The sequence below is a fragment of the Coenobita brevimanus genome, chromosome 89 (genome assembly GCF_032717465.1).
Source record: "Coenobita brevimanus isolate Jiangsu-jjx chromosome 89, ASM3271746v2, whole genome shotgun sequence".
Classification (NCBI taxonomy): Eukaryota; Metazoa; Arthropoda; class Malacostraca; order Decapoda; family Coenobitidae; genus Coenobita; species Coenobita brevimanus.
In genome coordinates this window covers 28,437,228-28,453,751 of record NC_137042.1, presented here as the reverse complement: position 1 = coordinate 28,453,751, position 16,524 = coordinate 28,437,228, and the positions used below count along the sequence as shown (strand labels likewise).

Below are 16,524 nucleotides of genomic sequence, written 5' to 3'. Positions count from 1 at the left end.
GTTTTTAGTGTTAAGGGTAAATTAATTTGGAAGAAAAGATAGGTAATTTTATTTTCTTTCACCCAGTTTTTAGTGAAAATACTGGTATTATTGTTGTGTAACCTTAGTGTTCAGTGTTATTCATTTTATATACAGTGTGCTGTGCATGTCTAGAGGTTTATAACACCATGAATGTCGAAACTGCAAAATGAAATAATGTACAGTACACCATGAATGGGGGATTCCACTGCACATCATTCACTGACATAGGCATCAAAAGACAATAATAAACTCCTTAACATAGTTTAATGTAATGAGTGCAAAAAGTGCTAAAGTACATGAGTTATATAATAGTTTATATTTCATCTACTGAATGTAATATAAATTGAAAACATTTTAATGTCTTGAAAATTAAAGGCAGCATTTATGACAAGGCATTATAAAGAAGTGTGCAGAAAAACATAAAACTGGCCATTAACAACCAACAATTATATCTACTAGACTACCCAATATCTGTTTGACACCAAATGGTATTTCACACAATGTCAATATCTGTTTATGACACCGACTGGTACTGTTTTTACATGTCATCTCTCTGACAAACTGCTAAAGTAACTGCAACTGCATATATTTTCTTTAATATCAATCACTGTTACTTTCAATCAGTTCACCCACTGACATTTTCTATTAGCTCAAACCCTGAATCAAGGGAACCAGAGGAGGCAGTAGGTGATCCATGTGAGAGTGGAATTCGAGGAGGACTGGAAGCAGCCATTACATACAAGTTCTCTTCTTGGTTGTTTTCCACACAGTTCCCTCTGTACTCTTCCAACATGCTACAAAGTAAAGAATAAACTGGTGAGTTTCAAAATATATCTCCCCATTTATTAGCTCAAAAAATTTGGTATCTGTAAAGCTATCTATCCATACCATGCCTAGATTATGCTCTCTGTTTTTCTAATCTTTTGAGTTGAAGATAAAAACTCATCAATGCTGTTTAACAACATTGGCCACGTACTTAAAAATACCCTGAGAGTATGCCTCCCAATTCATCCTCGCGTCCTCATAAACAAGGTTCCCATGCACAACCTGCCCATAAATTGCCTAACGACTACATTTCTTCATCTCCAATTTGCCACTTGAAAATGAAAATAGGTATGAGGGATGGAGGGTAGGTAATTAAGTGGGAGGACTGTAAAGTCACTAATTCCTACAGGCTAATAAATGCAGCCTTTCCTAGTTTCAATAGTTATCTGGAGAGGGGGAGGCAAGGGGTTGAAAGTTTAGACATTCTTTGGGTTAAGAGTAACACAAAAGTCTGTGCCAATAATAAATGCTTGTTATAAAAATTATAAAGGAAACTGAAGACAAATGTAACAAGCTTACCATTCCATCAGTGAGGCACTGTCAATATTGGCAAACCTGGTGATATCAGTTCCTCGTGGCCACACGACCAACACACCATACCTCACATTTCCTTCTATCTTGTTGTTTACCAGAGATACCTAGTAAAATACATGTACAGTATATGTAAAAAGATAGGGTCAGCAAAAATATTTGAAAATTATCAACACAGTAAAGTTTTACAAACTATTTCACATGTATGGACCAGTGGGTTTTAGAATAACTTTCCATTTCTGGCCCAGAGGCTCAACTGCCAGAATAAGTACTGCATCTCATATCATGCCTCACATAGCTCCCTTACTGCCCAACTGCTACAGCAATAACAAAAATTACATCACTGTTCAACAAAAACACAGGCTAGGAATTTAAAATGGTTTTGGGGCATAAGAGGAGACTCAGAGTTGATACATCACTAAAACTGTACTTAAATCCAACAAACAGTTATCATACCTTGGCCCCATCCTCCACTTGTACTCCAATATTGCATTCCTCTACAGTGGAGGCAAAGATAGCAGCTCGGGCATCCTCCCTGAAATCCAGCCCAACATTCCGGCAGCCCTGCACCTTCAAATCCCGTACATGTGATTGTGTGCCACCCAGGCCTACGATGCCACCAGTTCCACCTGTAAGCAGAAATTCATGCACTGGTTCAACGGCTTTAGTGATAATAATATCTCATAATATTCACTTACTAAAACACAAGCAACATACCTACTCCTATGACAATGTGTGACCACTGGAGATGACAGGTTCTACTGCAAGGAGAAAATGTATATACAGAGGTGTCACAAACACTGAATATAAAGAAATGGTTTCTACTGTACATAACGTAAATGTCATCGTCACTGTCATCTCTCTTTCTCTCATGCGCGTGCGTGTGTGTTTATTTTACCTTGAACTGTAACAGTGTTGAGTCTGAGAGTGCCAGTGTGATGTACTACAGCCACCTGGGAGGGAGCTGGTTTCAGCACCATGTTCTGAAGAGTAAAAGTACCACAAGTGTCCAGCATCACGTCCCCCACGCCACTGCTGCCACACACTTCCACCCCAGTGCCCATGCCTAGAATATGACAAATAATAATCATCATCATCATCACCATCACCATCACCCACACCTCTTTTCCCACCTAAGAGTGGGGTGAGAAATTAATAAGTGCCATATTCAATAATGTTAAAAAATTCAGCCTCAACTACTATTAACCACTGAGGCATATTAATCTGTGGCTGCACACACATTAACAAAGACAAATTAAAGGTTTAGATGACCTCTCTTGCTTAAGCCTCACCCCTGTCTCTATAAGGTGTGGCAGTGTGAAGTTACTGACAATAAATTTCAGGATCCACAATATCTATGAAAACAAAATCCCATTTTAATATACCAAGTCTTGCCCAATGCCAAGTCCTTATTTCCGAGCACACAGTACCAATTATATGGAAACTGCTATAATCAGGCTGATATCTGCACATAAACTAAGGCAGAACAATTTGCTGATTACTACACAGCTATATGGCAATGTAATCAAGGTATCTGTCACAGCTGCAACTCACCAATGAGAGTTCCACCTGTGCTGATGAGACCAAGGTGAGTAAAAGTATGTGTGCCTGGCAGGAGTACCACTACATCACTCTTCACAGCTGTGTCCAGAGCTAACTGAAAACTTGGGAATGTCTGACAAACAGCATCATCTGATACCTGCAGGACCAACACACACTGAATTATGATTGGTATGTGTTATCTGTCACAACCACCATAGCTGTCATTAAATAAATCTATTTCTGTACACTGATGAAAAACTTAGGTTGGGAATCCATTAACACTGTATAATGATGAAAAGGAATCATCAATGAAACAACCAGCTTGTATCCAAGCACAAGGAAAAGCAACAGATCTTTACTGCCGGCAACTCAAAACATGTACTCTTTAAAATAGTGTCAACAAGTGAAGATCTAGTATTATTATAATGTAGCTTATTTGAATTTCCAGAAAAAATGCAAGATTAATGCTACAACTGCTATTAATACATCTTGGAATGTACAGTACAGTACATATTGTAGCTTCTGAATTTTAGGGTAATGGGATTCCTGATCCCAAAGCCTTCACTCTTAGTCACTTTCTAAAATTTGGAAGGAATATGTGAATAGTCTTCTCAGTTCTCTATCCCATGGCACAACAAGAAAAAACACAAAAGATATTAACTACACCGTACTTCGGGCAATGACTTAATAATGTCTGGAAGCTGTTGCATGTGTTTAGCTAACTCTGATGCAGTGAGTGGGCTGACTACCACTTTCACCTTGGCAGAGTCTGATACTGAGCTCATCATACTGAACTGTTCTGCTGATGTTTGGTATGATGAAAGTTCCCTGGAAAAAAGAATAGTGGTATTAGTACAAAAAATAAAGAATACCTGCATTACAGTCATAATTTTGCTCTGCAAGTTCAAGACGTTCATATTTAATAATGAAACAGATGGACAGTTTATTCCATATTTTCTCTTATTATTTTATGCACAATGTATCTGGAGAGGAGTCAAAATCCATAAACATTTTACAGCTTTCCTATGCCTGCCTAGGTATGATGTGGTGTACCTTAAGGGGAATGGGCTGCATTAAGGCCAGCAACTTAACCTGTGGCTGCAGTAACATGAGCAGTACAAGCAAGCCAACTCTGGCTTGCTGTAATGGGTTGCTGAGGATATGTGCCTAGGTTCTGAAGGCATCAACATCAACAAATATGACAATTATAACCAACACACCATTGTAATCCTCCTGCAGCCTCTGTATTTGGATTTCTGTGTATTATCAAGAACTTCGTAGTGCCAAACACTTTTATTTCCTTTAACACACAACACATCATGTGAATACAGCAGAACTACGATACTCCAGCCTTCTCTGTTCATTACCATCCCCGTCCCCCCTCCACACAGCTCAAATTTTAACCTTCCACAAGAAAGGTTAAGGACTGGTTAATAAGCAATTTTTCACTTATACTTAACCTAATCTGATTTTTAAAATGAAGACCTGCTAGGGTTGTATCTGATAATATCATGAGTGATGTATACTGTATTTAAAAACTGTACTGTACTTAAAACTAAATTTTTCCTTATTACCTTGTTGCAAACACGCAACGAATGAACTCAATTTTTACCTAAAAACTGGGTCCCTTAGAAGATCAAACCGAGCCTTCAGTTGTTCCAATTGTTTGTGCAGTTGGATGAGATGAGCTACATCCTCTTGGTCTATCTCACAGTCAAACCCTTCTCCATCATTGGCAGATTCAATTTTCAGTATTTCTTTGTGCACACTTTTGGCTTTCTTTATAAGGCTTCTCATCTCTGAGCCAATGGCAACTGGAATACGACCTGATTCAATATCCTGGTACCTGAAAATATAATAAAATACTGCACAGGTGTACTGTATTATGCAGTCTACTGCACAATGCAAATTATCACTATCAATTAAGAGAGATGGCATGAGGTAGGATTCAGAAACAAAAATAAAGAGCTACAGGGGAACAATTGAACCTTTGGATGTAAGTCTATTGAAATGGGCCCAAAATCATTCATGAGAGAGAAAGAGAGAGAGAGAGAGAGAGACTCACAATTTTAGACGTGCAGTGATAAGGTAATGATCATAGATGCATTTTTCTTCCTCCAAATCCCAGGCCTGCCAAATGTGTTTGTAAAAGAATCTGTAATAAAAGGTAGAGATTATTAAAAACCAATCTCAAATGCAAAAAAAATCTATTCAACATGCAAATTTACTACACAATTTACTGATCACTGTACAAAAGCAGTCCACAATCATTATATTACACTAACCACACAAAAAACAACCTAAGTGCTCTTTCTCTTCCCTTCAACACCAAAAACAGGTATCAGAATACAAACAGTATTATAGCTGCGGCGCACGACTCTGAGGTTGTTATTATCGTGCCCTGGCAACCTACCATTCAAAAGTGCGTCTGATTTCGTGTATAATATGAGACGCATGTGACTCATGTATGATATGTTCATGTATAATAACATTTGTGTATAATATATTCGTGCATAATAATATGATTCGTGTATGATACGAAATCGGAAGCACTTTTGAATGGTAGGTTGCCAGTGCGCCGCAACTATAGTACATACAACACAAAATAAAGAGGGCAGTACGGTAATAAAAAATACATGAACTGTAAAATAAATTGTACAGTATTTCCCACCTCATTAAATTATCTTTACCCTTGCACAGTTATTGACTTTATTCACCAGTTTTATTTGTCCCAGTGTAGAGTACAACTCTCATGTGTGGGGAGGTTCCCCACATACAGCTGATCTCAACATGGTGGAGTCAAAGGCTTTTCGTCTCATTAACGCTCCTCCTCGTACTGGCTCCCTTCAACATCTGTCTCTTCACCGCACTGTTGCATTTTTATCTCTCTTCTATTGCTACTTCAATGGTCACTTCTCTGAACTATCTGCTTGCACCCCTCCACCACTACAATGGGCATGTAGCACCCATCTAGCAACAAACTCTCATCCCTTTTGTGTCCAACTCTCTAACACAAGAGTTAACCGTTACTTCCAGTCTTTCATTTATGAAACAGGTCAACTCTGGAACTGGCTCACTCTGTCTGTATTTCCTACTTCCCATCATCTCCAGTCTTTCAAATGCAGTGTGTCCAGGCATCTCGAAATGAATGGATCTTGAATTTGGCTTTCCGTTGTACTGCTTTTGTTTTTTCTTGGAGGGAACAGTTTGTGGGCTCCTGGCTGTTGGTTCCTTCTTCCTTGCATAAAAATAAATAAATAAATAAAAAACAGACAGCCACACCCATGCTTGTTGTATTACATGTGGGAAAGAAATAATTAATTGCTGAACTGGTTACACACCTGGATTACATGCATTCTGACTCACGGTTGATCCCAGCACTGTATAGCTAACTACCCTGCCCTCTGCCCTGCCCCCTGTGTCATATCTACGGCTATTCACAAACGACAAATGCATTCGGTCGACTACTACTCCTGCACTGTGTATTTCTGTTGGTTTTTAGGTATATATTTGGTGTCTTGTCTAGCCCCTCCATCATATTTACAGCTATTCTGGGACAGTGCAGGTACAAGGTCAACTAGAGGGGCACTCAGTGGTTCACATCTCTACGACAAGGTCAATGTAATTTCCAAACCACTCTTCATAATGGGTTAGGGTTTCTCATCATTGATTAGGGTTTCGCAAAAAGTGTTGTCTGGATCCAGAATCTGTAATACAATCTGGATTGGTCTCAAAAGTTAACTGATTGTTCCCTGAGACATGGGCTATCTACCCACCAAACTTAGTCCAAATCTCTCCCTTAGTTTTTGAGTAATCCTGCTAACTAACTAACAAACAAACAAACAGGGGTGAAAACATACTTTCCTTGTCAAAGATAATTAGTACAACTGTACTGTGTATTTAAGTGTGTGTATGCATGTAGTGCAGTATGTACAGCATGTACAACCCTTAATCCTCAACACACACACAGCCATAAGGCCTGAACCTCATCCATCAAAATGGTACAGTAAATCAATCAGTGAGTCAATGACTGGGTAACACTGTGGGTGACATGTGATGTATCTGGCCACCCCAATGGATTTGGCAAAAAGACTCCCAGTACTGGCCTGTGTACTAGTAACCAAAGGTAAGTTATGGGGTTGACAAAGCCATCAAAATCATAAATAAGGCTGCACCACTTTCAGATATTACAGTCCAGAATGCCAAAATTTTCAAACATTCTGAAAAAATGTTCAACTGTAATACCTATTAATTACTGGTACTTTTACCATATCATCTACTACATACTAACCTTATTTGTTCAACAACTTCTGCAGTGGTCGATATATCTATAACATTATTCTCCTGCTCTGCAAGTGGATATAATTCCATTAGTGGTACAGGAACCTGAAAAACAGTAAAGAATGACAAAAAAAAAAAAAAAAAGCATTAATGCACTTAAGACTACTTATTTCCTTAATTTCAATAAAATCAACTAGTGCTGGTCAGAATAATATCCTTTAGTGATGGAAAACATTGCATGGTGTATGTTACATCTGACAGAAAATTACAGTTCAAAATTACTGCACAGATAAACACAAACATATACTTACTGAAAGCTGTAGAAAATAAACTATGATGAGTAATGTACTATAAAGTACTGTATACTGTAGTGTATATAACACATTGCAGTCCTCTCCTCCCTTTACTACTGAGGTGTACATGAAGTATGGTTATGGTCAGGTGGGCAAGGACAACACTCACACATCTGTATTTTTCGCAGAGTTCCCTAGTGCACAGGGCTCTTAAGAGTTTGAAGGACACTGTGTGTGTGCATGAGAAGTGTGTGTACAGTATTCACTTGCTGTATTTACCTAGCTGTACTGTACTACAGAGGATTTGAGCTAAGCTTGTGTTCTTCAGTCTCCATACCTACATTTATTCAGTCTGTGAGCCTGTGTACTTGCCAATTCTATTATAATTCTGATAATGGAGCGTAAAATACTGCAGCGTAGCTTAGATGCTTCAAACATGCCTTATGTATGTCTTATAGAAGTAGAAATGATTGTAAGAAGCAAAAGTTTGGGGTGGGTGGTAAGTGAAAAATATTTGCAAGTACAGTATACAGTAGTCAAGTGTGCTTAGAACTCAAATACATATATATTTTCCCAATAAAGAAACTTTGGGATGCATTGTTCTGGCTTACAGTCCAAAAAAAAAAATTGTACAAACGACAATATTAGTACCGTACATAATTATCATAAATGAAAAACTGTGCTTCTAGTTATGAAAACCATGAACTACACTGACCTCTTTGTTCTTCATTTGTTCTGCTAAATTCAAATCTTTCTCTAGCATGCAATCTTGAACTGGATTCTGTATCTTAATATCTGCCATCAGTTTCTCACGACTTACATTTACAACCTGTAACAGGAAGGTAATTAGAATCTAGTAACAAGAATATTATAATTTAAATTCTGGAGTTTTGTCAAGCTCACCATCAAATTGCTCCACCCTGAGAACCATCCAACAAGAAACAACCATGACTGATTTGCCTCCAGGCAGAACCCTCACTCACTGCAGATAATCCTCTCCCTCTTATCTAAATTATGTACAGTGCCTTACTACAGTGCTCCTTTTCCAACATTTCCCTCACTCTCACTGACAAAGACTTTCTTTTGCACCTTATCTACAGGCATTCTATGCCTAAGTCCATACCATTTAAATATACAGTATCTTACTTTATTCAATCAGGAATTCAACATCTCACATCCTCATTCTATCTTAATTAATAAAATTACCTCAGTAAGGCAATCTGTCAAGTTATGTGTGCTACTGTAGTAGTCCACTCACAAGATATTAAATTTCTACTTTTTCATGGGCCACATTACTTAGCTGAGTCACTTAACCCACTAGGCCACCATGTGTCCATCTGCAGAGATGCCAAGTTAGAGGGAGCTTAAAGAGGAAGATTCCTGTTCGTTAGTGTGACCTGCAGTGGGAGACTTAGTATTTCTGTAAAACTGTCTGTAGATCTGTAACACTCTATGTGGTGCTGTTCAAGGCTGTATCAGTCGGCCCTAGATCTTCACAGAAACATGGCATCATACATGTACTACAGGTTAACATACTGTCCTGAGATTTGGCCTCACAGGGTCACGGGGTGTCTTGCTGTGTGAAATGACTGTAGCTACATTGCATCTGTTTACAATCCTGGAGTTTATACATGGATATATACAGTACATAGCACAGGGTCCCTGCTGTATCGCAGTTTCATGTCATCAGGAACAGACGTCACCAAAAGTCATTCAGGGTTGGAAACATATACAGTAATCCCTCGGTTATGTGATGTAATAAGAGCCATCGGTGTTGGCATCCCTACGTGTCAAGTGGGGTTGGTGGAGGATTAGTGCACCTCCCTGTAAAACAATTAACTCTAAGCCCTTGACCACCCCGTTTGGGATACATGGCGTCTGGCAATGGATGGATGGATGGATGGTATATCCGGATACAAAGTAATATCCTGCACTACCAATACCCAACCCATACCCAACCTATACCATATGTACTGTACCCCACCTAATTCTGGCAGTGTTCTGCCATCTTTCAGTTACTGTACAGTACTGCATTTGGATATCAAAAAACACATGGGAATATGCAATATAATGCCAGGCACTAAGAAAAAAATGTATAAACACTAAAAATTCAAAAAAAATTCACAGTACAGTATTTACCACCCAGTGAATAGTGGACAGGTGTCGTAACCTACTAGCCCCCAGCTGGTGTTCAACAAATGTCAAACACTTCCTCCTCCCCTTCCATCTGCTGGAGCTGGGTGATGAGTGGGGACGTGTGGCAAGGTGATGGAGGCCTACCCACCTCAGGACACTCTGAAGAGAGCCGCAAGCTCACATCTAACGACGACTCAACGGCTCTTGATGTGCTCGGTTATGGGTCCAAGTGTGAAGACTGGGGATGAGGTGGTGGTGGTGGGGAGAAAGGGCTCGCACACGTGGAGGTGGCAGGTTTGAAGGAGTTGATCTTGGTCTGACAAAATGTGCAACAATTCTGATGGAGGACAACAGCGTCCCTGACTGCCTGCAGATCCAGCGCCAGCTTCAGTAGCTTATTTGAGCACCTCCTCAATGCCGGCACGTAACACACCAAGATGAGGGTGATGGAGAAGCGGGGTGCTCTGAGTCAGGGTCCTCATCCTCATCCTTGTCACTGTCCTCTGTCTGCCCTGCAGAGACAGCAGCTGCGATCGCCTCATCAGACAATGATTGATAACCTGGATCGCCATTGTCGTCGTCCAACCACTCCCTCACATCATCAACATCCACATCCTTGCCAGCCATACATAGACGATGGTGGCATTCATCCACGTCAAATCCCTCAAATTCATGCATGACCTAGTATCCCTGAAGGAGATGAGACCAACCACTTTTGAGGATTCTGAGGGAGACTTCTTTCCAAGCATTCGCCTAGCTGAACATCATCGGCTTGATGCTGTAATGGAGAAGAGTTTCCAAGGTCCACTCCCCAAGTGTGTTGATCCCTTGCTCGCCCTCTAGCACCACCATCACCTCATCCAGGAACCTCAAACAGTACAGTCTCTTTGCTGCCATGATAACACCTTGGTTCATTGATTGAATGAGAGCAGTTGTATTACGTGGCAGAAACACACACCTCATATGACCGTTATCACCAACCAACTCCTTTTCGGATGGATGCACAGGGGCATTGTCAAGGATCAGGAGTGCCTTCACCTGGTTGCGAGGGATACCAAGTTCCTCTTTTTGATAATGCATAACTTCACTGACAAAGCATCTGTGGAACCAATCTGTGAAGATCTTACAGGTAAACTAGGCCTTCACAGAATGGTACCACACAACAGGCAGGGTATTCATCAACCCACGGAGACAACGTGGCTGTTTTGTGCATCCAACGATAACAGGTTTGAGGTGGTTCATCCTGTTAGCACTGGCGCTGCACAAGACAGAAACACGCTGTTTGGGCAACTTCCGACCAGGCACAATCATCTCCCTCTCTTCTGTCTGGATACTGGTGGGCAAGGAGCAGTAGAAGAGGCAAGTTTTGTCAGATCGTACACTTGACCTAAAGCAGGGCTCTCGTCCTTGAGCAGGCACTGCACTTTCTGGCGAAATGGCTCGACATCCTCTGCTGTCGCGTCCAAAACTTCGCCATGTGTCTTATGGCCAGTAAGTCCATGTCAAAGTCTGAACTGAAAGAGCCAACCTTCAGATGCATTGAAGTAGCACACATTGTGCAGGTGTGCAAACTTCTTGGGTGCTGCCTTTAGCTCAGTCCCACATATGAGCACGCCGACACCCAGTTGTTGGCAGAACCAAACCAAAGTTGACTGGTCAATGGAGGCATGGTGGGGCTCAGACATCACCATCCTGTCGCCCTTCCGAGTGGCATCACCGTAGTCAAGTCCGTACTGAGTCAGCTTAGGCTGCGATTTCTTGATATCAAACAAGGCTGAATGGGCCAGATCATATTCCCGCAGAATGCGTGAAGTGCTCCAGCCCATGTCAACCTTGCTCAATATCTGACGCTTCTTCTCCAGAGTCAAAACTTTCCTCTTTTGCTTCTCAGGTTGTGGTGGGGCCATCATCACACACACGAGAATGCCACAGAGGAAAATCAAGGCCTGAAGAAGGTAGGGAACCATCACAAATGCAATAATGGAAGCAGCCATGGCTATAAGCAGGTCCACATTCGCAAGAGAAAGATGGGAACTGAGGTGCGGTACTGCCACATGAATGCTGTACTGTCATGCCTCTACCCACACTTGGCTATGAATACACAAGTAAAGAGTGCCAAACTGACCTATGACTGCAAGGGTCAATAACATTTGGCCAGGCAGGTAAGCGACACTGGAATCCCGTACATCATGTCCTCAGGGAGTGTCTGAGTAATCCAGCCGGCCAGGCGACTTCGACCATTCGGTAGGAAGGCAGACAGCCCCGCGTGCCCGGGAGTGTCCGAGTGATCCAGGAGTCTGGAGGACTTTGACCATTAGGTGAGGAGGCGGATGGACATATTTGCTCAACCTGAGGGTTAGCATCTGAATTACTCGCACATGGACAGTAGTGTCTGAGTGATCCGGGCGGCTGGGAGACTATGACCATTCAGTAAGGACCTGGACAGCCATATTTGCTGAGCTTGTAGGTTAGGATCTGTATTACTCGCATGCAGCCGGTAGCGCTGGAGTGATCTGGGCGGCCAGGGGATTTTGACCGTTCGGTGAGGAGTTGGATGGCCATATTTGCTCAGCTTGTGAGTTACGGTCTAATACCCACATTTGGCCAGAGAGGCTGGCTGACCACAAAACTAATTTTTTAAATTTGTAGGCTGCTCAACCAGCAATGTCAGAAAGTTTATGTTCAGATATGAACAAATAAATCCGGATATGAACATAACAGAGTCAAGGGTTAATGTTCAGATATGGAGCATGTTGTATACATAGCATCCGGATAATCAAGTGATTACTCCATTTACAGATGACCATGTTGATGCTATCTCAAAAAACACAAACCCAGTTTGACACAATCTGTAACTTTCTATAAATGCTGTCTTCATATTACTGTACTGAAAATATGTACAAACGAGACTGGATGAAATATTATAGCATTTGCATCATTGTGCACTCCGATACTACGATCCTTTCTCCGATCCTTCCATTTTCAATGATGTGCACATGTTTACAAATAAGAGATTCATCTGTTTTTATACCGCTTGCCCATAGATAATTAGCTCGGTGGTTAGTTAGGCAGGGCAATTCCCTGCACCACAGACAAAGAGAACAGCTACTTACAACCAGCACACTTGTGCCAAAATGAGGGAGTTTTATTGCCCTTGGTGGGAGAGTGGGAGGCAGAGGTTAACAGTGGGAGTCTCCCTCTCAGTACAGCAGATTTGGCATGTCTGCATCTGGTATCATAATATGGTTACCATCCAATGCAGTAAATGGTTTCCTGGTCTACAGTACAAGAAACAATTGACTTGTCACTCAGTGACAAGCCAAATGGTTAACACACTGAAAAATGTAAACTGTTAAAAGGACACTTACATCAACAAAGTAATCTACTGTCTCATTTACAGTTAAAAGGCTATTTGAAGTTGAAGAGGAAGGTCTCCAAACAGCCCTCCATCCAGTAGGTTCGATGCTGTTCTCCACATACTGCACCAGGCACTTCTCTACACTATGGGCATCCACACCTGCATACATTTCAAAGAAAAATGGAAAAGGTAAATTGGTATGCTTTATCAGTAATGTAATCATAATGAATCGAAGTGGTGGCCTAATAACTAATATAAAAATAATGAGTGTTACACTTTAGACTATGATCAGTAAACAAAACTTAGGGAAAAAAGTAGCTTTTAGCATGGTATATAAGCCATCATTTTACTCACAGCAAGCAAGTTTTGGAGACACCCACAGGAAATTTATAACAAAGATAGATGGTGGGAGAGTAGAGGACACACTTTATATCTAATTCAGACAATCGAACATTTTTAATCAGAATGGGAAAGACCACTCTGTGATGAAGGCAAGGTTGTGGAGTCAGTGATAAAATTTACTGACTCTGACTCCGAGTCCAGAAATTTTACAGGTATGACTCCAACTCTGACTTAAGTATATACATCTATCTATCTATCTATTGCCAGATGCCTCAATCCTGTTTGAATATTATCCATTAATTTTGACATGTAATTCTTAAACCTTTATTTTAAATCCTCCACTAATAGTGCCTGCAAAATAACAAATAAACCATTATGCATGGTTGTAAAATAAAATGAATAAAATATTGAAAAGATGTGACTGATACTCTTTCAGAAACAAAATGCTCAGAGTCAAAGTAGTGGGAATTTTACCAACTTTGATTCCAACTCCAACCAAAAACAGATGATTCCAAGACTCCACAACCATGGATGAAGGGATTAAAACTGGGAGGCATTAAACTTGATATTCTAAAACAAAATTCTTAAAATATTGTACATCATGAGGTAAGTGGGGACACTCACCTGATGTAGTGTTGCTCTCGGGTGACTGCCTTTTCCTTTCTTCCTTCCTTCCGTCCTCTTCTGTCTCTCTTTCCTCCATTCTTTCCTCTTCCTTATGCCTACGTGTGATTCTACACTCCTTTGTCTTTCTTTCTTTTACTTCAGTCTTTCCTCTTCCTTCTGTCTATGAGTGACTCTACACTGAGTGACATGCCAAATGGTTTCCTGTACACCAGGAAACCATTTATTATGCTGGGTGGTAACCATATAACCAAATAATGGTGCCTGGTGGTTTAGTGGGTAATTAAGGCACTCCAATTGGAGTAAGCCTGTGTAGGTTTATATGCAAGGGGTGGCTGGGGTTCATTGCTCTTGTAATGCCACTCAGAGATGAGTGAGGCTGGTCACTCATCTTAAATGACAGGAACAACTTGCCTAGCCCCAGGCTCCTACGCTCCTCATGGGACAACACAACATCAGATGTTGATGATGACGACGACAATGATGAAAAGGATAACATGGTTACTTTCCTCACAACATTAATACCATTTACCATACAAACCTTGTAAGATCTGAGTAAGTTCTGCCACATGATCATCTGGCATCCAAGTGACTTTCAGGACATGTGGTGTCTGTGTGGAAGAAACCTGCTCCTCACTCCCATCACTCCTTCCATTGGCATTTTGGGTCCCATCATTTTCCATGATGGGATGCAACGTGAAACACGCTTCTTGCAAACCTGAAATCACCTTTGTCATTAATGGTTCCTAAACATGCATCAATAATACTGTAGTTATAAAAAATCTGTGTCAACTTCTGCAGCATGCCAGAGACAGACAGACAGACAGACAGACAGACAGAGATACCACACCTTTATTCTCATTTTGGCTCATAGGCCTACCTGACTCTGTTAATTTGGGTGTGCTCTACTGTTAGATTTCACCTCATGAAACCCCTTTTCTTCAGTGACACATCCATCAGAATTCAACATTAACGGATATAGCACTCCACATGGCAATGTCAATGTCCTCCATTGGATTCCCTACTCCTTGTGTGTCAACTTCCTGTTTCTTTTGTTGTCTTGATAAGGCTTAAATTTTCACCTCATAGTTATGTAAAGTGGGCTTATGGTAGGTTAAGCCTAAAGTGGCGGGTAATTATTCCCCCCCCCCCTTTATTTACTCCCAATCTTTAAAAGAACCTGGCTAGACTTTAACAACATGCCTTAGAGTTAAGCAAAGTGGGGTCAGGATAGGTTAATGTCTAGAACAGTTAGTTCTTATAAATTCTGTTCATATATTTCAACCCTTAGATAATCTTGGTTAGGTTGGAAATTTACTGTTTTTTTCCCCTTGATTTTTTAATATGAACTATAGGATACTTAGCTGTTATTTCCATAGGAAATAACCATTTCTTCCACCCAAAACCCCAGTTTCCACTGGTCCCCCATTACTATTACTACCAGGAGTTGGCGATGGTGATGGTGGGGGGTGAATCTCAAAGACTGGCCAAATCTTAACAGAAATTAAAATCACAAATCACAACCAAAACCATGGGAAATCCATAGAATTATTGCTTAATAGAGCATGGGCTGAAACTAAGAAATTACCATTAAAAAACATAAAAGTGCACTTTGATACATTATATATAGATATATAGATAGACAGATAGAGAGAGAGAGAGAGATAGGTATGGATATACATGGTACTGTAAAATTAAAGTTTCTGCCAAAAACACAATTACAAGATTTTGATCTGTTTTTTTGGCATTTTAAGCAATCCAAGATACTTTTTTTCTATAGCATTTTCATTGCAAATTATTTTTATTTTACTCGATGATAACCTAACCTAAGCTAACCTTCAAGAGTAAAACAAAAATTTGAAACGAATAAGCCATATAACAAAAGTGTCTTAGAACTGTCAGAAATACCTAAAAAAAACGGATCAAAATCTCGTTACTGTGTTTTTGGTTGAAACTACTGTATAATAATATCTCCCTCTCTCTACCAGTGCATATATATATATATATATATATATATATATATATATATATATATATATATTGCTTTTCATTTTTTTTAATTTTTTATTTTTTGTTTAATTCTTTACTGAGTTCTCTGCTTTTGGGGATGCTCTAAATACGCCATTTGTTTGAACCAACCTAACCACAAGCACTGATCCTTTTCAGCTTGGTTAGCCAAATATTGTCAGACTGAAACGTTCATTTAACAAGCAACCAAAGAATTCCTGCCTCCTGAGTCGTAACACTTATTAATCACTGCTTTAAGTTCTAGCATTCTACTACGGTAGTGGGAGTGGCCCTGTTGTTCGGTACTACCTTGCCACACTCATTTTCACATTCGTGTCGATGTACGCTACCTAACATCATGGTAAACCAACATTAAACATAGTAAATATACAGTATATGAATATACATCTCCTATACTGTCAGCATGAAACGTAACTACCCGAAATACTTGAGGAAAAGTTTCCATATCAAAAAGAGTTGCGAACCAACTCACGACTGGTCTTGGCCTCGGTGGATGGTTGAAGTTGTCAGCCAGCAGTATCACCAACCTTGTGCCTACTCGTC

General features: G+C 40.3%; 1 protein-coding gene across 1 annotated transcript; it reads right to left on the bottom strand.

The window, feature by feature from the left end:
- Positions 1-119: 119 nt before the first annotated feature.
- On the bottom strand, positions 120-14,636 carry nesd (SHC binding and spindle associated nessun dorma). The gene is made up of 12 exons (XM_080281466.1): positions 14,495-14,636; positions 12,998-13,146; positions 8,209-8,322; positions 7,211-7,305; positions 4,985-5,074; positions 4,532-4,765; positions 3,591-3,747; positions 2,932-3,076; positions 2,276-2,443; positions 1,834-2,006; positions 1,366-1,484; positions 120-815 (listed from the first exon to the last, which is right to left on the bottom strand). The coding sequence occupies exons 1-12, from the start codon at positions 14,634-14,636 to the stop codon at positions 647-649; spliced, it is 1,755 nt and encodes a 584-aa protein (XP_080137592.1). The 3' UTR covers positions 120-646.
- Positions 14,637-16,524: the final 1,888 nt, after the last annotated feature.